This window comes from Equus asinus, chromosome 16, assembly GCF_041296235.1.
Source record: "Equus asinus isolate D_3611 breed Donkey chromosome 16, EquAss-T2T_v2, whole genome shotgun sequence".
In the NCBI taxonomy this organism is placed as follows: domain Eukaryota; kingdom Metazoa; phylum Chordata; class Mammalia; order Perissodactyla; family Equidae; genus Equus; species Equus asinus.
This window is the reverse complement of record NC_091805.1, coordinates 30,360,962-30,385,550: the sequence shown is the minus strand read 5'-3', so window position 1 is coordinate 30,385,550 and position 24,589 is coordinate 30,360,962. Positions and strand designations below refer to the sequence as shown.

At 39.2% G+C, this 24,589-nt stretch overlaps 1 protein-coding gene across 1 annotated transcript in view; it reads left to right on the top strand.

The window, feature by feature from the left end:
• Positions 1 to 24,589, top strand: part of ALG14 (ALG14 UDP-N-acetylglucosaminyltransferase subunit) — a 90,776-nt gene that overhangs the window by 31,862 nt on the left and 34,325 nt on the right. The window contains exon 3 of the mRNA XM_014836355.3: positions 5,755 to 5,886. Coding sequence (XP_014691841.1) covers positions 5,755 to 5,886 — 132 coding nt within the window. The remainder of the gene's footprint in view (positions 1 to 5,754; positions 5,887 to 24,589) is intronic.

Sequence of the window (24,589 nt, the reverse complement as noted above, 5' to 3'; positions counted from 1 at the left end):
ATCCCCCCACCCTGCCGATCCCTGCCAGCCCAATTTTTTGTGATCTTCATATCTATCCAGGAAATCTATGTATGACAGATTCTGCCATTCCATTTGTCAATTTCTGGCTTGGGAATGCAGGAATACATGTTTTGGTGGTGAATATGGTAGTTCAGTTTTGAATCTTTATAGAAAAGCTTAGTGAATAGAGAAACACTAAAACGACTATGCACTTCTTGGCTTCAGTAGAATGGATTGAGAGCCAGTTTAGCAGCCTACAGTGTCCTTCAAAGAAAGAAATTTCTCTGGGTCTCCATAAGAATCCGGGAGAAGACTGACCCTGCTTGGGTCACATGACCACTCCTGAACCAAATGTTAGGTCTGGGGGTGAGGCGTGGGGTAAGATGATAGGTGAAGCCTCCTTTATGTCCTGCATCCCATTAGTAAGACATAAAAGAGGGTCAGGGACCGTTCCCTCAAGGCAAAGGTACAGACTAACAAAAACAACATGTCTGTAAAAATGCCTTCAGTTGGATTTCTCCAAATGCCACAACCCCTGGGAATGCCTGGCCAAAGGTCATAGCCAGGCCTGAATTATAGCTGTCTGAAACTCTGTCCCCATTCCTTTATCTTCAAAAGAACATTTGTTAAGACCAAAATACAAGCCTTCCATTGATAATTTTTTCTCATTGACTTGTTTATATATTTGATTATTTTTTAAAACTATAAAGTAATAAAAACTATCTTAGGATTTTGCCATGGCCTGGCTCTCACTGTTTCCTTTAGGTGACACAGGACATCAAATACCCCAGCACCAACTTCTGTGTGTCAAGCATAGCTAATCTGAGGGCCTTGTCCCTATCAAGATGGCCCCAGGTTCCTGTGCACTTGACTGCACGCCCGCGTAGCAGGGGTAGTACAGGAGCAGTGGGCATAGAATTTTTCAAGCAGTTTTAGGTGCAGAATGGGATGCTTTGCTTGCTCTAACCTAGCAGGCTCCCTTCCCCTTTGTGCTCACACCTCCAAACTTCAGGGCACTCCTCTCTTGTGGACCTGTTTGCTGGGAGAGGACTCACATGGGCTGAGAAGCTCCTTGAGGCCCTAGTGAATGGTCAGTTCCACAAAGAGAAGTCTAGGCTGTGTACCTAGGACACACTGTCAGGGGAGGGGGCATTTGTCTTTGGTTCCTTCTCATCTCTCTCCTGTTCTCCCCAGCCCGTAGGGTTTGATGCCTCCAGGCTCTGGCTGTTTCTAAACTCCCAGTCTCCTGCTTTGCTCAGGTTTTTTCCCTCTAGCCCAGGAATTGCAGTCAGTACAACCCATTTATTGAGTGGCCCTTGCAAGTAAGGGCCTAAGTATGCACTCTGAAATCGCCTCCTTTGTGTCCTTTCTATATTCTCTGTCTAAATGCATCTCAGTTGGGTGACAGGAAGATTGAATTAGTTTATATTAATTTGCAATAACATGGTGAGTCATTCATTCAGTAAATATTTATTGAGCACCAACTATAAACCAAGTACTCTTAACAAGCACTGAGAGTGCAGTGATTAAAGTTCCTGGGCGCCTCAGGTAAGTTATATTCTAGTAGAGGAGATAGACAAATAAATAAATATGTAATGTGCCAGTGGAGTAAATAGAGTAATTTTAAAATATAACAGCCAGCTTTGTGGTGGGGGAGGGAAGCGTGTGTGTGTGCATGTGGGAGGGGAGGGGGTTATTTTAGAGGTTGGTCGGGAAAGGTGCCTCTGAGGAAAACTGACCTGCTCTGATGGTTGGGCGGAATGGGTGGGGAAAGGCTTGGATTTAAAGAGAAATCTCTTTTTGGTAGGATTTCCAGTTACCTGAACTTATCATCAAAAAATAATAATGTGGAGGGGCCAAACCACGGCCTAGTGGTTAAGTTCGCATGTTCCACTTCAGCGGCCTGGGGTTCCCCAGTTCGGATCCTGGGCACGGACCTACAACCCACTTACTAAGCCATGCTGTGGCCTCATCCCATATAGAAGGGCTAGAATGACTTGCAACTAGGTTATACAACTATGTGCTGGGGCCTTGGGGAGAAAAAAATAATGTGGGGAAGATCTAGATGGAAGTTAGACGTGGAGGCCTCTCTAGTGTCGAGCTGTAAGCCAGCCATCCCCTGCCAGTCCGGGTCATGGCTCTGACCCTTTGCCTGGCTCATTTCTGATCCGCACCCACCCCCCTTCCCCAAGCCGGTCACCACCTTGCTGTTTTCCTGTTTATCTCACTGGTAGAACTTTCAGTTTGGCTCTCTTCCCAGCTACCACTTAAACTCTCATCCTTGACGGTCATACAAAATTGCCTTGGGCTGTTCTGAATAAATTTCCTTCCCTGTGAGTTGGAAGAACCTACTCATTGCCCCACCCTACAGGTAACCATATATTTTATTATTTAAATTGGGACACTTCTGAGAACAGAATTATGTTAGGACTAAAGGTATAAACTGGGGCTGTCTCCAGCACACTGGGTCATTGGTCACTGTAGGCATGTGGTCATTGGCCCAGATAGCTCCAGCTCACAACTGGAACTGAGACTCCCCTCCCCAGCCTAGCATCTGATCTGGAGGCCCAGGTTGGGCTCCTTGCATGGCGCATCCAGAAGTCAAAACAGAGGTCATCACTCCTTAGTCACTACCCTTGTTTTTTCACCCTCAGGCCTGTTTTTCTAGTTTTCTTCTTGGAGCCCCCTCAATTCCCACCCTAGAACATGCCTCCCCTAGTTTCCATTCTTCTGAGAATGGACTGGAGACTTTCTAAACCCATTTTCTCTGCTGCTTCAGGCTGCTAGCTGGGATGAGATGTACACTCATTTTCTCTGTCCAGGTCTAAGAAGGCTGTCTCCAGTCCCAGGCACCCTTGCATTGGCCTTACCAGGGCCTCTGGAGCTAGGAGGAGCTGGGCTTCTAAAGCTGGAGTCGAGCTGATCACCCTTCCAGCCTCTCAGGACACTAAAAATATACAGAAATATTGTTTGTTGCTTCTTTACAAAATTATATGCTCACACTTAAAAAATTCAAAGGACAAGATAAACACCCATGCTTTTTCGAAGAAAATTTTATAGATATTGAGATCAGGTCTCAAAATCTGAAAATAACATCCAGAAAACTTGCAATAAGACCCTACTGGGTTATTTTTACCAAAATAATAACAATGACTTCTTACTGGATTCAAATATGTTTTGTAGTACAGGTTCACAATTCCTTATCTGAAATCCCAAAAAACTGAAAACTGAAAAAAAAATTCCAAGTTTGTCACAAGTTTATTTCACAGCAAAACCTGATTTAAATAGACATGAGGCGTATAGTCTTCATTTATGCCACTTAGTGTGGATATCCATGTTTTACTACAGAAATATTAATATATTTGGTTACTTCCACAAACTTCAAAGGAGGCTATATGATATATGCACCATATTACCTGTTGAAAACACTTCTGACCCAAAAGTTTTCTGATAAGAGATTTTGGCTCTCTAGTATTATTTTGACTGTTGTTTTTCAATTAATAATCTCTACGAATTAGGCAAGCACAAAACCTCAAAAAAGATTCCAAACAAATTTGCCCCCACTTGCTTACTGCTTCCTCTATGGTCTGTAGTTTGGGAGCTATTCAGTATTTTTTAATTCTACATTTATTACCCTAATCCTTTGGAAAGAAAACCGTTGATTTAATAAATGGCTAATAAATAAATAAAAGTAGTGAATAAAATTTTGAACCCAGATCTCTCCTTCTGCACTGGTGTAACATGGAAGGAGGAGGAAATATCCTTTTACCATCATACATGAAACAGAGTGGCAGTCCATTTTTATATTGTGCTGAGTATCTAAGAAGTATGCTCATGGGGCCGGCCCCGTGGCCGAGTGGTTAACTTCGCACCCTCCGCTTCGGCAGCCCAGGGTTTCGCTAGTTCGAATCCTGGGCATGGACGTGGCACCGCTCATCAAGCCATGCTGAGGGAGTATCCCACGTGCCACAACTGGAAGGACCCACAACTGAAAAAATACACAACTATGTATCAGGGGGCTTTGGGGAGAAAAAGGCAAAATAAAATCTTTAAAAAAAAAAAAGTATGCTCATGCCCTCCTGAAACATAACAGAAGCCTCCAGTCACAGCTTTTTCTAAATGCAAAAACTTAGGACCAGTAGTTGTGTGTCTTCCACTGGTTTAGGAAAAGGCTTTTCTGTTCTTTTTTCAAGGATCGTATTGTGCCTCAAGGCCAGGGGAGGGACGGGGAGGGGAATGTATTAAATATTTAGTTCTTTACTCTCTGACTTAACCTGTGTGGTAGACAGGCTCCCAGAAACCTCCAGTGATTTTTACCTCCTAGTATTCAAGCCTTTGTGTAGTCTCTTCCATGTCAAATAGGGTTGACCTATATAACTAGGAGAGATTGTATAGAAATGATGAAGTTTGACTTCTGAGGTTAGATCATAAAGACTTTGCAGTTTCTGCGTTGCCCTTTCTTAGATCACTTGCTTTGGGGAAGCTTGCTGCTGTGTAATGAGAACACTCAAGTGGTCCTATGGAAAGATCTATGTGGCAAAGAAGTAAGGCCTTCTGCCAAAAACCAATACTGAATTGCCAGCCACGTGAGTGAGCCACCTTGGAAGTGGATCCTCCAGCCACAGTCAAGCCTTCAGCTGACCGCAGCCCCAGCCAACAGCTTGACTTCAATTTCATGAGAAAGCTCAAACCAGAATAACCCAGCTAAGCCACTCCTGGATTCCTGACTCTCAGAAACCATGAAAAACAAAAGATATTTATTGTTTTAAGCTGCTCAGTTTTAGGGTAATTTGTTATACAGCAAAAGATAACAAGTACACCTGGAACTTTAGTCCAAGGAAGAAACATTGGTTTCTCTGATTATGAAGGTAATAATATATTCTTGTTGCAAATTTCAAACATAGATATAAAAGACCTGGAAAATGAAAATATTCTGTGATATCACCCCCTTTACAATCTGTGGCAAATCGTTTCAGATCTTCTCCATGCGAATGCTAATATGTGTATATATGTGTATACAAATACACACATTTGAGTGATTTTTTAATGCACATTGGATCATATTAAACATACTGTCCTGCAACTTGCATATTCACTTTAATAACTTACCTTGGCACATCTTCCATATACGTTCATATGAATCTATGTCATTTGTTAATATATCTCCACATATTTTGTTGTATGGACTTCTCCATTCCCTATTGGAGGGTATTGAGGATGTCTCCGATTTACAAAAATTCAAACAGTGAGACAGTTGCTAGCATGTGGGCAAATCTGTGGGCTATATTTTGGAAGCAGAAATGCTGGATCAAAAGCAGACACACTTAAAATTCTGATAGATATATCCAAATTAGCCTCCCCAAAAGTTGTAATGATGTATTTGCCCAGGGAATGTAAGTGTCTATTTCCCTACACCCTCAACAGCACTGGGTATCCACAGTTTTTGTTGATCAGGTAGGTGAAAAATGACTCATTGCATTCTTTTATGTTTAATTGTTAGCCATCTTTTCAATATATTTATTAGCTGCTTGTGTTTCTTTTGTTTGGAAACTATATTATTTGTCTTATTTGTTGATTTGTAAGAACACTTTGTCTATCCGCATGTTAAGCCCTTTGCCTAAAACATATTTCATAGGAAATTTCCCCCAACTTGTTCTCAAAACTAACTTTAACATTTTTTAACCATATTTGTTACTGTGTTTCACTTTGGTATCAGTGGCCCAGTTGATTTGGATTGCTACTGTTTCCTTCTAGTTTCCCGAATACTTTATTCACCGCATTCCCAGGAGCCGTGAGGTCCACCAGTCCTGGCTCTCCACAGTACTCACCACCTTGTACTCCATGTGGCTCTCCTTTCCCCTGACTCACCGAGTGAAGCCAGATTTGGTACGTATGGCCATCACCAAGGAGAAAAGTCACTCTCCTGTGGATCCTTCGGTCGTAACAGGACATATTGTCTTACACAGCCACCATTTGTCAGTGCGCCAGATACTGTAGTAGACCTTTAACTAACTAACCTATGCTAAAGTTTATCATTTGAATGCACTTTGCTGAAAGAGGTGAGAAATTTGTCTTCTTTTTCTACCTATAACTTGAACTCTGTTTGCCCTTTTCTGCCCCTTGTCTCGTGGTGATAAGCACTAACAGAGAGGTGTCTTTAGCCAATTTGTGCTCCTCTCCAGCTGTGGTTCCTGAGCCAACATAATGTGCTTGCCAGCCAGAGAAGAGCCAGTTTTCTATTTCTTTTCAATACTCTTTTTGTTTTTGTCAAGACTCTGTTACCAAATATGGTGTGCAGTGGGCAGAATGTTACACACACTCCAGTTTTTGTAGGAAAGTAATACAGAAAATAGAAATATGAAAACTTAATTAGTGCACTGTGTTCAGCCTTACCTTCCTTATCTATAAAGGTCTTAAGTTCTCTGTGGTCTTTAGGGTGAAGTTGTATAATTAAATTCTAATTACACTTCAGTAGACAATGCGGAGCAGATGATATGTTATCACAGTAGTGTACACAGTTCTTAAATAATACTCTTATTCCTATTTAAGGCCGAATCCATTCATCAGCATAGCATGAAAGGAAACTCTTTACTTGCTTCCCATGTACACGAGTTCTGGCACATTGGATGTTATTCTCATGAATAGTTGGACAGAAATGCGTTTAGCTACAATGATTTTGAAAGATCTCTATCAGTTTGGTCATTGCCTTCCATCAGCTGGATTGCACTTCAAGTCCTTCCTTTGGATGAGAATTTTAAACTCTGAATTTTCAGCATGAGTAGTTTGGATTGTTTTCAAAAGATATAATTTACAAACAATGAAATGCACAGATCTTAAGTGAATAGTTTGACCACATGCCTATCAGGATATAGAACATTTCTATCACCCCAGAAAGTTTTCTTCTGCCCCTTCACAGTCAACCCAAGCAACGATTTTCTGATTTCTATCACCAGAGATTAACTTTGCTTATATTTATTTTTAAATTTTTGAAAAAATAAGTTCATCTTATGATCTCCAACCACATTTTTAGTGTAGCTTCACGAGAATTCAGATGTTTCCCTACAAGATCATTGTTGCCCTGAGAGATTCAGTTAATAAACTCAAGACAAAATGGAAGGGAGAAAAAGGGTCTTCACATTTTAAGCTGGAAATGGTGGGTTTATATTTACTAAACCACCAGAGGCATAGCCGCTGTCACTGGCAACAGCCAGCTTGAGTGCAGTGACTCTAGCACTCTCGGGTGTTATGGCTCAGAAGGAAGTAATGACGTGATGGACGATGTCTGCCGTGGACACAGAGGAGCTCTCGTGCCTGGCCTGAGTATCAGATACCTCTGTAGTGGAAAGAGAACCGACAGGGCGTTGGAACACTTGGTCCAAGGCCCATTTTGGCTTTTATTTTATTTTAGTCATTTCCCTTCTGGGCTTCGTTCGTTCTTTAGCTTAAAATGAAAGGATTGGACTAGATGTCCTCTCAGTTTCCTTCTAACTTAGTCTAAAATTTTATGAGCACTATAAATTTGCTTGTAAAACATGGAAGGAAAAAGAACTATTGTGATATTTCTAAAGGAGTAAGAGGAAAAAAGGGGGAAATGTGAAATACTTATTTCATTTTAAACTGAGTTAGTTAAAAAAATTATTTCAAACCTGAACATTATCCGATCAGCTGCTCTGATATGGTCGGCTTCACACAATGAATTCCCACTTAATGAAATCCCCTTTTACAGAGAAAAAAGTTAACAGTTGAGACCTTTTTTTACTGCACTGAAAAAGCTACAATATGCAGATCTCCCCTGTATTTACCCTCAGCTTTCTTATGACTTTTATCACCAAGCACTACTCCTTTATTTCTTTAAAAAAGTGAAAGAAAAACCCATTCTTAGAAAGGATGGCAGCATCACACCTTAAATTACTGGAGTTGTCTGGGCAGCCAGGTGCCTTTCTGCCTCACTTTAACTGTGTGCACCTGAGCTGGGAAGTCTGCTGCGCCATTCAGCCGTCTCCGGACCTCACTTTGTCATCTGTAAAATGTAAACAAAGACACTTTCCTTACTGTTCCAGAGTGAGTGCTGAATAATAGAACGTTTTAATGTTTGTTAAATGGAAATTCCATCTGGTATATAATGGCTACCATTTATTGAACAGTTATATGTGCAGACCTGGTCCTAAGTGCTTGCATTCATGCTGTATGAGATAGGCAGTACTGTTATTCACATGTAATGCATAAGGAAATTGAGGCTCTGAGACATGAAGTTACTTGCACAGAGTTTGCACAACCAATCAATAATGGAGGTAGGACTAGAATCCAGGTCTTTCTGATCCTAAAACCCAAGTCCTTAGTCACTCAACTGTGTGCCACCATTTCTGGCTCACACCATGGAAGATGTGTTCGTTCATTCAGACCAATTAAGAATTAATTAATACAGTACTTTTTAAATAAATTACATTAAACGTCATTCTCTCTAAATAATAGTATAAAATGAAAATATATCCTAGCAGCTCAAATTAAGTACCTGCTTTCGTAACAAATTTAACAAACACTGATCTAATTAAATAATAATAATAATAATAGTATATATTTCAAAATTAAATGTCATATGTATTTACCAAAATATTTTTAAAACAAAGTGGATAATAAAAATAATGGGGAATAGTACTACTAAGAAATATTATTACAGAATTTTATAAATGAGATTGGGAAAATTAAACAAATTCATATTTACCAATTTCCTACTATAAAAAATCATATGTAAAACCATTGTGAGAATATGACTATTTTATGTCTTAATTGACTTTTCGGATGAGATAATAATCTAAAACCTCAGGTTGTTTGTGAGGAAAAAGTGTGAAAATCTATTTACTGAGTGTATATTAAAATTCATGCTTGTTTCATCCAAACCAATTATTAGATGAAAAGTTTGTCTTAGAGAAAAATTATGAACTTTGTTTTGGAGACCTTAAAGCATTGTGACAGTAATTGGAAAGATGGTTTCTTCTTTTACAAGGTCATTAAATACTTTTTAGGTGGTTCTAATATTCTGAACATCGTGTTTTTCAAGAAATATGGCTTTGCCAGGCATCTGTGAATAAAAATTCTAAGTTTGTAAGAGGATTCTTGAGTTTAAAAAGATAATGGGACCAAAACCAGATCAGTAGTTGCCAGCATCTGGAGATCGGGGAGGAATTGACTGCAAAAGGACCTGAAGGAACTTCTTTGGGTGAGAAACTGTTCTGTATGTTGATTGTGATGATGCTGGTTAGTTGATTGTGTGCGTTTGTTAAAACTCAGACCAATGCAGTAAAAAGGGTAAATTTTATTGTGTGTAAATTATATCAATAAATATGAATTTAAAAAAGATAAAGTGGGGGCCACCTGGTGGTGCAGCAGTTAAGTTCTCACGTTCTGCTTCCGCTGCCCGAGGTTCGCAGGTTGGGATCCCAGGTGCAGACCTATACACTGCTTGTCAAACCCTGCTGGGGCAGGTGTCCCACATATAAAGTAGAGGAAAATGGGCACGGATGTTAGCTCAGGGCCACTCTTCCTCAGCAAAAAGAGGAGGATTGGTGACAGATGTTAGCTCAGGGCTAATCTTCCTCAAAAAAAAAAAAGAAAGATAAAAGTGGATTAAAATGTGTATCATTGCCAAAAGCATCAAAACATTTGACTTCCAGTTGCCTTATGTATGGCATTTAACTGTCTTTGAGTAAAAGTGATTTGGTGAGGCATTGCTCCCCTGTGTCTTGACACCTAACCACTCCAGTGTTTATGAGGCTTAGAGAAGAGGAGTAAATACTTGAATTGAGTTGACAGCATTTATCTAAAATTTCTGATATAAGATGCAGCACCTTTGTATTAGAAATCTGGGTCAGGGACCGTCAGTGGCAGCCAAAAATGACATGTTTCACAAATGAACTGAGATTTCTGGTCATTTCAATCACTTATTATTTTCTGTTTGTAACCTTGGAAGCAGTAAATAGAGTTCATCAAATTTGGAATGCTATGTTGTATGTCTGATTTGTGGATGAGTCTATCGTCCTCAAAGTGGTAGTTTTTAACAGGACGTATCAAGTGCCTGCTGTGTGCTGCTTTTCTACTTGGATACCGAATAGGCCTCTGAAACTTTCCTGGTCCAAAACAGTAGATATTTCTTACTCTTTTCCCATTTTGGTAAATTTGCTCAAGTCAAATCCCCAGGAGACATCTTTGATCTTGTCTTCCACACCCTACTTCCCATGTTCGATAGCAAGTCCTGCCAACCATATCTTCAGAATTTATCACCCAATCTGTCCGTTTCTGTCCATCTACACTGCCACCATGCCATCCAACCCCCCTATGCACAATCTTCTGTCTGCCTGTGGAAGGAGTTCCTGACCTCCTGCAATTTCTTCACCACTTAACAACCAATGTGATTTTTAAAAAATATAAATTAGATATTGTTAATTCACACTTAAAATCCTCCAGTGGCTTTCTGTGCTCTTAGAATAAAGTCCAAACTTCTCAGTGTGGCCCGCATGCTCCAGCCTGGACCTGTTTCTTTGACCTCTTCTTCTCCTCTCTTTCCCTGGTTTACTCTGTGCCAGCCACAACTGCCTTTTTTTTTTTTAAACAAACCCAGCTGATTCATATCTCAGAGCCTTTGTACTTTCTGCTCCCTGTGCCTGGGATTCTTCACCCCTGATCTAAACATGACAAGCTCCTTTCTGTTCTCTGAGCTCAAATGTTACCTCCTTCCTAAGGCGTACCCTGACTGTTAGCACTTCCTCCAGCTCATGGCCTCATCCCTCTGTCACATTGCCCTGCTTTATTTTCTTCATAATATTAATCCCAATAAAAAAAATTATCTTTTTTGTGTATTTGTTTATTGTCATTCCATAAGACAGTGTGACTGCCTTGCTCATTGTACTTATGGAACAGTGCCTGGCATGTGGTACCCTGTCACTACATATCCTTGATGAATGTTCTGGTCACTGTGCTACTTACTTAGAGTGCAAGCATGAGTGAGACATGGGCCTTGCCGTCAAAGAGTTTGCACTCTTGGGGCTGGCCCCGTGGCCGAGTGGTTAAGTTCGCGGGCTCCGCTGCAGGCGGCCCAGTGTTTCGTTGGTTCGAATCCTGGGCGCGGACATGGCACTGCTCATCAAACCACGCTGAGGCAGCGTCCCACATACCACAACTAGAAGAACCCACAACGAAGAATATACAACTATGTACTGGGGGCTTTGGGGAGAAAAAGGAAAAAAATAAAATCTTTAAAAAAAAAAAAAAAAAAGTTTGCACTCTTGTCGAAGAGACAAATGGGAAAGTAAGTATAACGCAGTATGCCAAGAGCCTTACTGGTGACAAATGAAAATTGCTGTGGGAGTATTAGAAGAGGATGTCAGTGGCTTGTTCATTCACAAATATTTGTCAAGGACCCTACTTTGTGCAGGACTTATACTGTGTGCAAGAGGTATAAAGGTAAGCACAGTAGACAGCAGTCTTGCCCACAGCAGTGTGCTTATAGTGGGACAGATCCTCTCTGGAGAGTTGGGTAAGGCCTCAGAGTGGAGACGACATTGAAGGAAAAGTAGATAAGAGTTAGTCAGAGAAGAAGGTCATTTTAAGAAAGTGAAAGTGGGCCAGCCCCGTATCCAAGTGCCACATGCCACGACTAGAAGGACCCACAACTAAAATATACAGCTATGTACTGGGGGATTTTGGGGAGAAGAAGGAAAAATTTTAAAAATAAAATCTTAAAAAAAAAAAGAACAGTGAAAGATTAATAAGTCAGTTGAGTGAGTCGTATAATATACATAAAGTTGAAATCTTTAGACTGTACCTTTATTAGTTGGCATTTTACATATTATATTTTATTGTTAGAAATTAATGGGATCTGGAACTTAACTCAGTGCAGTAATAAGATAGTCATCTTTACAATGCTAAATATTATAAGTACTGTTAAGATGGCATATTGGGCCTTTTTCTCTATAATCCCCACAAACAGGCTTCTTTTCATTAAAATCCACTAGAAGTTAAAGGAAATGATCACTTAAACATTTTATTGATTATCATTTTTTTCTATGAAGATGGGCACCTGAGCTAACAACTGTTGCCAATCTTTTTTTTTCTGCTTTTTCTCCCCAAATCCCCCCAGTACATAGTTGTATATTTTAGTTGTGGGTCCTTCTAGTTGTGGCATGTGGGAGGCCACCGCAGCATGGCCTGACAAGTGGTGCCATGTCTGTGTCCAGGATCTGAACCAGCAAAACCCTGGGCCGCTAAAGCAGAGCGCGGGAACTTAACTACTTGGCCACTTGATTATCATTTTGGTTTATGTGAATGGATCCCCCTAAAAGCCGTATTTTAAAAATATTTTAGAAAATTACCGTTTATTAAACTATTCCTATGTGTCACTATTCTAAGTACTTTGGATATGTTAACTCATTTAATTCTCCTAACAGTCCTCCGACATAGTCCTCTTTACCTGTCTTCCATAGGTAAGGAGCTCAAGGTCCAGAGAGGTCTAAGTAACCAAGATCACAGAGCTAGTCAGTGTAACATAACTCCAGTTCTTTAGAAACATATCAGATTCTGCCAGAATTAGCTAACTTGCCCAGCAGTTATAAACTTAAGTAGTTTTTTTAAAAATATCTGTATTGCAGCAGGCACTGAAAGAGATGAATAAAATATAGCCTGTGTCCTCAAGAACGTTATAATTAGTTAGCTTCAAGGAAAATGGAGTAAAGAAACAACAGGTAGGCATGAAAGAGAGTAATTCCATTGGAAAAAACCTCTTTAAATCAGAAAAAGTTCTTCTGTCTCTACAGCATACAGCTTATTCTGCTACTCAAGGTTCTTTTAAAAAGTATTTGAACACATCTTTTTTTTTTTGTATTTTTTAAAATGATTATAGAGTCCTAAGAAGTTGTAGAAATAATACTTAGAGGTCCATGTACCCTTAAATGTAAGTCCATATGCCCTTATATAAGGTCCATCTTATGTTAAGTATTGTGCAATATTGAAAACAGAAAACTTATATTAGTATAGTACTGTTAACTAGACTACAGGCCTTATTCAGTTTTCACCACTTTTTGTATGCATTAATGTGTGGTTCTGTGTGTGTGTGTGTATAGTTCTATGCTGTTTATCCATGTGTTTATTTGTGTAACTACCACCAAAATCAAGATACATAACTGTTCCATGTGCAAAGGAACTCCCCTGTGCTACCCCATCCCTGTCCTCTCCCAGCCGTTAATCTGTTTTCCATCTCCACAGTTTGTCATTTCAAGAGTGTTCTATAAATGGAACCATATAGTATGGAACCTTTCGAGACTGACTTTTTTTGCTAAGCTTAATGTCTTTGAAATCCATTCAGTTTTGTGCATGTATCAGTAATTCCTTTTTATTGCTGAGTAGGATTCCATTGTAAATGCCCATGAATGAGATTGCTGGGTCTGATAGAAAGTTCAAGTTTAGTTTAATAAGAAACTACCAAACTATTTTCCATAGTGGCTATACCATTTTACGTCTCACCAGCAGTGTATGAGAGATGATGCAGTTTCTCTGCCTTCTCTTTAGCTTTTGGTACTATCACTATTTCTTAGATATTTAGTGATGTACCATTCTGGTTTTAACTTGTATTTCCCTAATTGCTAATGATGTTGAACATCTTTTCATGTGCTTATCACTAATATCTCTTCTTCATTGAACTGTCTGTTTATGTCTTTTTCCCATTCTCTAATTGAATTGTTTGTTTTACTTTTGAATTTTGAGAGTTCTTTTGTATATTCTAGACATAAGACTTCTGTGCAATATGTTGTTTACAAATATTTTCTCCCAGGGCATAGCTTGTCTTTACCTTCCTAACAGGATCTTTCACAGAGCAAAAGTTTTTACTTTTGATGAAGTCTGATTTATGAGTTTTTTCTCCTCTGGTTCATACTTCTGTCGCCTCTAAGAACTCTTCACCTCGCCCTACATCCCAAGATTTCCTCACATTTTCTTCTGAAATTTTTATAGTTTTATGTTTAAATCCATGAGTCATTTTGAATCAATTTTTGTATAAGAGGTTTTTTTGTATGTGAGGTTTAGATGAAGGCTCGTTTTGGCTATAGATTTTTCAGCACAATTTATTTTAAAAAACTTTCTTTCCTCCATTGAATTGCTTTTGCCCATTTGTCAAAAATCAGTTGAAAATTTAGAAAGTAAAATCAGTTGGGTGTGTTTGTGTTTATCTATTCCTGGGATCTCTCTTCCATTGATTTCTGTGTCTGTCCCTCTGCCAGTAGCACACTGTTGTGATTGCTATAGCTGTACGCAGTAAATCTTAACTTCAGGTAGAGTGATTTCTCCCACTTTATTCTTCTTTTTCAAAATTATTTTAGCTATTCTAGTTCCTTTGCCTTTCCATGTAAGTTTTAGAATGTTTGTCTATATGTGCCACAAAATTTTGCTGGGATTTTTATAGGAATTGCATTATATGTATAGGTCAGTTTTGGAGAAATTGACATCTTTACTATATTGAATCTTCCAAATCATAGACATGATATGTGTCTCCATTTATTATATCTTCTTTTATTTCTTTCTTTAACATTTTGCAATTTTCAGCATATAGATCATGTACATGTTTTTTAAAATTTAATATCTTGTTATTTCACCTTTTTGGAATGGCTGTAAATTATACATGGTATTAGGATTTTAATTTTGGTCTCTACGTGTTTGTTGCTAACATGTAAAAATACAATTGATCTTTGTTTTTTTATCTCATATCCTGTGATCTTGCTGAACTCACTTATTAAATATAGGAGTTTTTTAAACAGATTTCCTGGGATTTTCTAAACAGTTGTGTCTTCTGCAAATTGTTATTAGTGCCATCAAGTTGATTCCGACCCTGTGTACAGCAGAGTGGAACCCTGCCTGGTCTATTTGTGCCATCCTCTCACCTTCTGGCACTATATCAGACAATGCACTGCTGCTATAATAGGGTTTTCATGGATAGTTTTTTTGGAAGTGGGTGGCCTGGTCCTTCTTCCTGGTCTGTCTTAGTCTGGAAGCTCTGCTGAAACCTCTCCACGGTGAGTGACCTTGGTGGTATTTTGAAATACCAGTGGCATAGCTTTTAGCATCACAGCAAGACACAGACACCATGGTATGACAACTGACAGACAAACAGGTGATGTGGTTCCCTGACTGGGAAACAAACCCAGGCCACAGGGGTGAGAGCACTGAATCTTAACCACTAGACTACCAGGGTCTGGCCCTTCTGCAAATAGGGAAGGTTTTATTTCTTCCCTTCCAACCAGTATATCGGGCTTTTTCCTTCTCTTGCCTGGCTAGGACTTCTGGTATGTTGAATAAGAGTGGTGAGAGCAGACATCTTTGTCTTGTTCCTAATTTAGGGTAAAAGCATTCATTCTTTCACCACTAAGTATGATGCCACCTGTAGGTTTTTTCAGTAGATGCTCTGTGTCAAGTTGAGAAAGTCTCCCTCTGTGTCGGTTAAGGTTCTCCTGACTGAGCCAGATCCAATAGGATAGGATTTTATTCAGCCTCTTTGTTCTACTCAGGTCTTCAGTTGATTAGATGAAGACCATCTGTATCAGGGAGGGCAATCTGCTTTACTCAGTCTCTACCAATTCAAATGTTACTCTCATCCAAAAACACCCTCACAGACGTACCCAGAATAATGTTTGACTAAATGTCTGGGCACCTGTGGTGCAGTCAAGGTGACACACAAAATTAACTGTCACAACCTCTATTCTTAATTTGCTGAGAGTTTTTTCATGAATGACATTAATGAAAAATCAATGTCATTAATGATAAAATGAATTTTGTCACATGCTTTTTTTGCATCAGTTGAGACAATCCTGATTTTTCTTTAGCCTATTGATATGGTACATTACATTGACTGATTTTCAAATACTGAAACAGACTTGCATTCCTGGAGTAAATCCTACTGGGTCATGGTGTATAATTCTTTTTATATATAGATGGCTTTGATTTGCTCATAATTTATTGAGAATTTTTATGGTGGTATTCATGAGGGATATTGGCCTTTAGCTTTCTGTTTTGGACTGTCTTTGTCTGGTTTTGGTATTGAGGTAATACTGGCTTTATAAAATGATTAGGAAGTGTTTCTCTTTGTTTCTGGAAGAGGTTGTTTAAAATTGATGTGAATTCTCCTTTGAGTGTTTGGTAAAATTCTCTAGTGAAACTGTTTGATCCTGGTGGGTTTTTTTCCAGAAGTTTTTCAGTTATGGGTTACATTTCTTTAATAGTCATAGGATTATTCAGATTATCTGTCTCATATTGGGTGAATTTTGAGTTTGTAGTTTTCAAGGAATTATTCCATTTCATCTATTGACACATTTGTCACACAGTTGTCAATTTGTCACACATTGTCACACAAATTGTCAAATTTGTGTGCATAGAGTTGTTTGTAGTATTCCCTTATTGTCCTTTTTTACAACTTTAGGATCTGTAGTTGTAGCCTCTGTTTCATTCCTGATGTTGGAAAGTTCTGTATTCTCTCTTTTTGTATTTATCTTGCTAGAAACTTAATTCTTATTGACCTTTTCAAAGAATCAGCTTTTAGTTTCATTTATTTTCTCTGCTCTTATCTTTATTATTTCCTTTCTTTGGTTACTTTGGTTTCATTTTGCTCTTCTTTTTCTAGTTTGTTAAGGTAGAGGCTTAGATTATTGATTTAAGACCTTTCCTCTTTTCTAATGTAAGCATTTAGTGCTATAAATTTCTCTTTCAGCATTGCTCTAGCTTCATCTTACAAATGAAGATATGTTGTATTTTCATTTGGTTCTAAGAATTTTTTTATGTCCTTTGAGACTTCCTCTTTGATCCTTGGATTATTTAGAATGTTTTGTGTAATTTCCAAGTATTTGGACATTTTTTTCGTATTGTCTTTCTGTTATTGATTTCTAGTTTGATTCCATTATAGTCAGGGAACATACTCTGTCTTCACATTTGTTGAGGTTTGGTTTATGATCCAGGATACTGTCTGTCTTGGTGAATATTTCATGGACGCTTGAAAAGAATGTGTATTCTGCTGTGGTTGTGTGCAGTGTTCTATAATTGTCTGTGAGATCCTGTTAATGGATGATGATGTTGAGTTCTATATCTTTGTTGATTTTCAATCTAATAGGTCTATTGATAGATACAAAAGACATGGAATATTTCGTTAGCTCTTCTAAAACCATGTCTAAATAGTCCCATTGATCTTGGCCCTTTGTAATCCATTCTGTGATCTTTTTCACCTCGTGTAATGTATACATTGATCCCACAGTAATACAATTTTAAATACTTCTTGTAGTTCACTGTTTTGTATCTTGAAACCCAAAGATTTCTTCACTATTGTGTCTTCTTTAATTTCTCCTAAAAGTAGTAGTCTCTGAGTGAGTAGGCTGATCTCATACTCTCTAAAAATATAATCCTGAGGAGAAATTAGTTTGTTTCAAGGATAAGAAGAGAAAGTTGAATTCACGAGGTTGCTGATCGTTAAACCGAAGTAAGAGGACTGCTTATGTTTAGGGGGCAGGGAGAGCTGTAAAGTTCTTAAGGGTAAAGGCCATGTATTTTTGTGTTTCCCATGGTCCCTTCCTAGAAAAGTGCCTTCCACATATTTGTGGAATGACTTAAAAATAAGTGAATGAATACTGGATGATATGAGTCATCACAAAAACAAAGACGCCCACTCCCTAAACTGTGCTCTTCTCAGGCTTTCTTAAGAGGCTGAAAAACCAGAAGGGTTTCCTGAGTCTGCAGTGTTTGATCACTGGCTTCATTCCACCCTGGCTGTTCTTAAATGAAATACTGAAGGAAAGAACTCTGCATACGAAATGAAACCTAATTTAATTTTTAATCAAGTAAAAAATAAATTTCAGATTCTACATGTATAACAAATTGGAAAGAAATGGACCATTTCAGCCTAATACTCTGCCTCTTTGCCTGAAGCTGAAGCGGGTTTAATTCACCATGACCAATTTAGATGTATTTATTACATGTACACTGTGCTTTGTATGAAAGAAGGCCATTATTTTACTTAGTCATTTTTTTTCCCCATGTTCCATACCCAGTTCGAGCTGTGAAATGTCTAAGTTCATAGCAGTAGCAAGTTGATGACATGGATAGTGGGTTATTGTCCATAAGTGGGATACTGTGCTTTTTTTTTTTCTAACTAGGTATTTTCTGTGGTGAGCTACAAACTGGGTGGTGCTAGGATTACCACTGTTAGCATAGTATATAAAATTTTTATTGGCCTATTGATTGACATGTGTTTGAAACATTAAAGAGAGTCAATTAACTTCTTGTGGATATGCCAGAACCCTTACAGGAACTTTGTTTTTCCCTTTAATTGCTGTTGGTTTGATTTTCTTTGTATAATGACTTTCATCTGGTATTATATTTTCTTTGATCAAAAACCTTTATAACATATTAACGGAAACTTAGCTAGATAAAGCAAAAGTCAGCTGACCCAAGATGCCTATTTATAAATGCAATAAAGTGAGAATAAGATTTTTCAGGCCAAATCAAATAAGAAACAATTAGACCACAATTGTCTACTGCCTCATGTTTTCCAGGATTAATGAAATCGTACTTGGGAGCCATTGGTTTAAGTTTGTTCAGTCCCTGTTCGTCTGTTGACCAGTTGTCTGTAACTCATTAAAATAATTCCGGGATGACTTTTTCCAGCATGTATTTCCACTCCGTACATGCGCTGTAAATTTAGCAACCTTCATAAAGATACAGAAGAACCAGCTCTATTGTACGTGCCTTTGGCAAGTCTGATGATGGTCAGAGTCCACTGTGAGAAGTGATTTTATGTGAAAATCCTCCCACATATCTGGTTTCTTATGACTGACAAACTGCTTTTCCCAGCTGCATGGTGAAATTACCAGCTGTGCCACTGACACGTTGGCTGAGTGACAACCTGTATTGTAGCTGCTTCCATCCACAAACGAGGTATTTAATTTAAACCTTGTAGCTTCTGTTTCACGTTTTGAGTGACCTCAGAACAAAATCTGTGTCAAAATTAGGCTGTGTATTATCAGTTAGAGATTGCTTTGAATTATCTCTGTTTCTCTCCAGTTTGGGGGACTCTCTGAAGCTTGAAAATGATTTTTCTTTCCTTTCTAAATTGATCCTTCTCCACTTGGCAAACATTATGTTTTTCCTCTCTGCAGAAGCCAGCGTGGCTTTGCCTACCGTTTTTCTCCCCGTTTCACTTTGCCTGCGTCGCTCTCTGAGTTGTTGCTGTTCCAGCCTATCACAGGCACATAGGAGATCTGGGCCTGCTGGGGCCTCTTCCTTTCAAGGTGAAAGCTAGCATGTTTTCCCAGTGACACCGTTGTGGCTACGGTGAAAACAAAAACGAAAGTTGAAGGAAAAGGAATTCAGTTGTGAGAGGATACGAGTAAGGGAAGCGTGATAGAAACAAAGCTGTCTTCAAGAAAGAACTGATGTGTGGGCAGAGGCAGTGAACTTGGAGATACCTGGCCTTGTGGAAAGGGTGGCAGGAGGCACAGGTGGCTAAGTGAGGGCAGAGGGTGGGGAAAAAGAGAAAGGAAATCTGAAATGATCTTAAGTTTAGATGCATAAGTGATTCCTGGAACAGTCCATTTCACGACCTGTCACTGCCTGGTTTACAGTTTTGTGTGAATCAGTATAGCTCTATTTTTATAGCATCTGGCAATCAATAAAGTCATTTTTGTTTAGAATTTTTAACACATCCTTTTGGTCTGAGGGAAAAGAAAGGAGCACAAACAGAACGCAAATAATTGAGTATGGAATGAGAGAGCTTAGGAAGGGCTGCTGCAGTCCGAGTCAAGTGGCGTCATGAAGGGTTGGGACGCGTCTAGAACGACAGTTGGTATGGGAGTAGGTGGGGAGTTTTGAAATCTGAATGCAGCTGTGAATCCCGTGAGGAGAGGTAAGATGTGTGACTCGTCTTGGCAATCCCAGCGTCTGTTTAAGTGCTCAGGGCATGTGAGAGTTCAGGAAGTATTGAAGGAGAGAAGTTGGCTAGGAGGGAAATGGGATGGGAAGAGTCAGAGAAGCTATTAAAACTTAGCCATGACTGCTTAGAGCTTTTAATTGGGGTGAAAAAAAATAGAATAGGAAAAACAAACATTGCCTGACTGCTCCTTGGTTAACTTTTGCACCCGCTGAATTAATCTCTGGAATTCATCTAAGGGTTTTTTTGATAGCGCGTTTCTGAAGTGTTAAATATTATCTTTGTCAAAGCAATCAAAAGGAAATGGCAAAAGTTTCTCTTTCAACCTAAGCAGTATACAGTTGCTTTACTTCATCTTTTTTTTGTTGAGATGAAATTCACATAATGTAAAATTAACCATTTTAAAGTGTACAATTCAGTGGCATTTAGTGCATTTACAGTGTTGTGCAACCACCACCTATATTAGGTTCTAAAATGTTTCCATCAACAGTTGCTTTACTTTAATGTATTTAAGTGTCATGGACCCACTTAGGGATTCTTACTTTATTTAAAAAAAAAAAAAGATTGAAACCTAGGCAATGTTTTCTAACAGCCTTTGGAGACTAAATGCCATCTTTTTCACAGTCTGTCTTGAATTTCTTGTTTCCCTCCCCGTGAGCCGTTGGATGAAATGCACCTCTTTTTACGCTAGCGTTTCCTCTATTTTTTGGTGATTTCTTTTTCTCCTGGCCTCCTGGTATAATGTGTTTTTTTGGTTTTTTGGTTTTTTTTTTTTTTTGAGGAATATTTGCCCTAAACTAACACCTCTTGCCAATCTTCCCCTTTTTCCTTGAAGAAGAGTCACCCTGAGCTAACATCTGTGTGAATCTTCCTCTATTTTGTATGTGGTGTAGATCCACACCTGTGAAGCAAACCTGGGCCGCCAAAGCGGAGCACACCAAACTTAACCAGTAGGCCACAGGGCTGGCCCAATTCTTATTTCTTGTAGCATGAATACACTGAAGCCTCCTGCTTATGGATTTCTTTTTCTAGTGCTAGACAAAGCTAAAGTTAAACCAGCTGCAGAGAGCTTATCACTTCTCCACATGGAGGCTGAGATTCAAGATTCCATTTATACCAGGACAGCATTTTATAGGAGGTGTAAGCCAAGTGCTTCTCACCTTCCTTAGAGCCTCTCCACAGGGTCAAAAGGGCAAACTCTGATTTTCTCTAAGACACATGGGCAAATCATTATATAAATATTCTTACAATTGGAGATGAGGAAACTCTGAACACCGTAGATTTACTAAGAGGAATGAGTAAGCACCTTACAAATTTCAAACATTGTTGTGGCTTACAGAAAAAGATATTTTGGCATTATTGTTTAGAGGAGTGGAGAAGACCCGATTAGAAACAGGTTAGGGAGCTTGAACTGGTATTCTTCACTCTTAAAAATAGCAGGAAGTTCCCTGCTGGTCAGACCTTTGAATTACAGAAAGAACATGTTGTGACTGATCATTCCTTTTAAGAAATGTGAATACCAGATTTATAAGTTTCATATGTTTATGATGTCAAAATTTCCATATTCTGCCAGAAAGAATGAAATCTGCAGTGGGATCAGAATTGTAGAATTGCAAAGGGCAGCAAATTCCACTTGTTAGGAGAATACCATTTTTGCATTCTTGGTCTTCCTGATTTCACATTTAAGCCATTTATACAAATCTTTGACAAAGCCATTTTAAAAAATGTTTACAGCTGACAGTTTATGAAAACAGGTTTGCTCTTATGGGCTAAATAATTACTTTTCTCTAAAGACAGGTGTCACGTGCTCAAATCTTCAAAGCTCCAGATGCTATTTTTCAAAAGTTTTGTTTACACAATACAGTATTTTGTAGATAAGTCTTGTTAGTGGAGGCAGTGCCCGGAGCTCAGGGGACTTGATCTGTTGTTGTTTTGTTATTCCTAAGCCAACTTTCCTGTGTCAGCTTTTCAAGGAGCCATGATTCATCTCTGTGAAATCACACAGGGAGAAAAAATTCCTCACTGCTCACTACCAATGGAGAAGAGAATTGGGGCCGGGTAGGAGCTGGGAGTGGGTGTGGTGTGGGTTTCCCCTCCTCTCTATGGGAACTGGACGAGACTTAGTAATGGCAGACTTCCAGTGTTCAGGTCACAGAAGAGTTCTCCATTTTTGTTATATAGGTTTCATCAAGATTTCACTGAGTATTTGCTTTATGCTTTTTCTTGAAATTTCCGTAGTATTGTTTTCTTTAGTTTGTATCCACTATACCTTAGTTGTGATACAGGAGAAAAAAATGCCATACTGGGAATCAGGAGGTTTTGGGTTTACTCTCAGCTTTGTCAATACTTCGGTGTGTGAGTTGAAGCTAATCAGTTAGCTTCTCTGAGCTTAGCTCCTCCTCCCTATCAAATGGGAATAATAAGAAGCCACAGTGGAAGGAGTAGAGATGTCAGATCTGCTTGCTTTTAAACAGGCCACTCCCTCTGCCAGGAAGATGATTTCCTACCATTCAAAACCACTAACTCCTGCCTGAATGGCTTGCGCTCCTTGGAGCTCCTGCACCTCATAGTATCTTAGATATAGTGGATGCCCAAAACATGTTTTTTAAATTATGATGATGCCTTGGCCCTTAGAGTCTTTCTGGGGTTCCTCATGGTTTATGTAAGGAGCACCTGTCACCCATAACACACATTTGGAAAGCTTGGCTACTGTTCTATCACTGCCCTGTGCATTCTCTGTGGCCTTCTTCTCTCTTCTGTCTCTTTTCATATTTTGTTCTTTTTCTTCCTCTCCCTCACCTACGTCTCCGCCCACATTGGATCCATGTTGAAGCCCCTGCTTCCATCTTCTGAGATCCTCTCCCACCTTGCTTTCTTTATGAAGTCCCTGGGGTTTGGCCTGTTAAGCACCGCTCCTTTGCAGCTGCCGTGATCAGCTTCTACTGCAGGAATTCTGCTTCCCTTAGGCCTGTTGGCACATAGAACTTAATTTTAATTTTCAACAATTCTCCTAATTTTTCTGTCCCTAAACCCACACATTCACCTTTGTTGTAAGAGCTTTCTTGCTGTTGACTATAGGAAGTGGATAGGCGTGGATATGAGTCATAAACGTTATGGGAGTTACATGTGTGAGAGCTTATGGATTATTGATGGACTGTATTCAAATGTGAATTGGATAAGATCTGTCTCAATGACTTTTCCTTTTCCACTTCAATGAGCCCTTTCTTTTTAGTTTAGGACCAGCTCTCATCAGGCTTCCTGCCTTCTCTTTTTTGTCAGCTAATTCTGATGTAAACTGATGATCCTTGAGCCACAGGTAAATAAAAACATATTCTGTCACACAGAATCAGAATGTCACATATTCACATAGAATCAGAATTTGGACCACATAGTTGTTTAAGGCATTTCACATTGCACAAAAACCCATATTCCTGGCTCTTTTTGAAAAATCAGAAGGGCAGATGACTGCAGGGTGGATATTAGCCGGAGCTGAGTAGTGACTGCCCTGTACAGGATATGCGCTCTCTGTGGTCTCTTACTCTGGATGTATCATTTATATAGGTTCCCTGAGTGGAGCATGTTTCTGTCCAAGCCTTCAGACGTTTTCCTGAGGACCCTAATGGGTGGTAGCAGTACATAGAGGTGGCTTGTAGGCCTCATACACGTCATGGAGGACTAAATGCAGACCGTATAAGTGAAGGCAGTGGGCTTACTGTGCACAGTAGCAAGACAAACCTGCTGTCCCTGAACCCTTCCTCTTTAAAGTCCTGGAGCTGCAACTGCTGTTGTGGCAGAATAGTTAATATTTATTAGACTATTTATATCTTGGTGGATTTCTAGATACAAAGATCATTGTGTATCCTCATAGTCCCCTCCCTCTTTTTATTAGAACAGTCATATTAAGTCAATCCTGGTGGGGAATCTACTTGCACACTTAGAATCATAAACTTTTATAGATAATACCTTAGCAATTATTTAATCCTACATCCTCTTTTTAAAGTTAAGATAATAGAGCCAAGAGGGGGAATGCTTTGTCCAGACTCTTAGAACTAATAGCAAAGCACAGATAAAAACCCAGTTCTTCTCCCTCCCAGCTCCAGGCTCAGCTCTAGACCACAGTACAAATGAAACTTAGATTTCTCTCCTCTCTAAGGGTAACCTTAGAGTTGGAGTAGAAGAAATGGGCTTGGGCACCGAGCATGCTAGGGTTCAGAATCTAGGTCTGCCATTCTGATATTTGGGCAAGCTTAAGTGAACTATTTAATCTCCATAAACTTTCTTTTCCTCATCTGTAGAACAGGGACCATAATCCCTACTTCATGGTCTTATGTGAACATAATCAGTATGTGCATAAAGAGCCTTCGTAGTAGGTTCTTAGATCGCTCCCCACCCCTTTGTCACTAGGTTAAATATTCTTTTCCAAAAATTGAGAGACTAACAAGGAGTTAATAAATATTTTAAACTTAGGCCAAGGAATGTCTGCACAGTGCCCGACGTGGATGATGTGGTATGTCTAACTGTTTTCATGTTGATTTTCATGCCATAGTGAGCCCCTTCAGGCATGAAAACAACCAAGGATTATTTGCTTCTCTGTTCTTTCTTTTTTGGCCCTCTTGTTCTGTTTTCATCACAGACTCCGGCCCT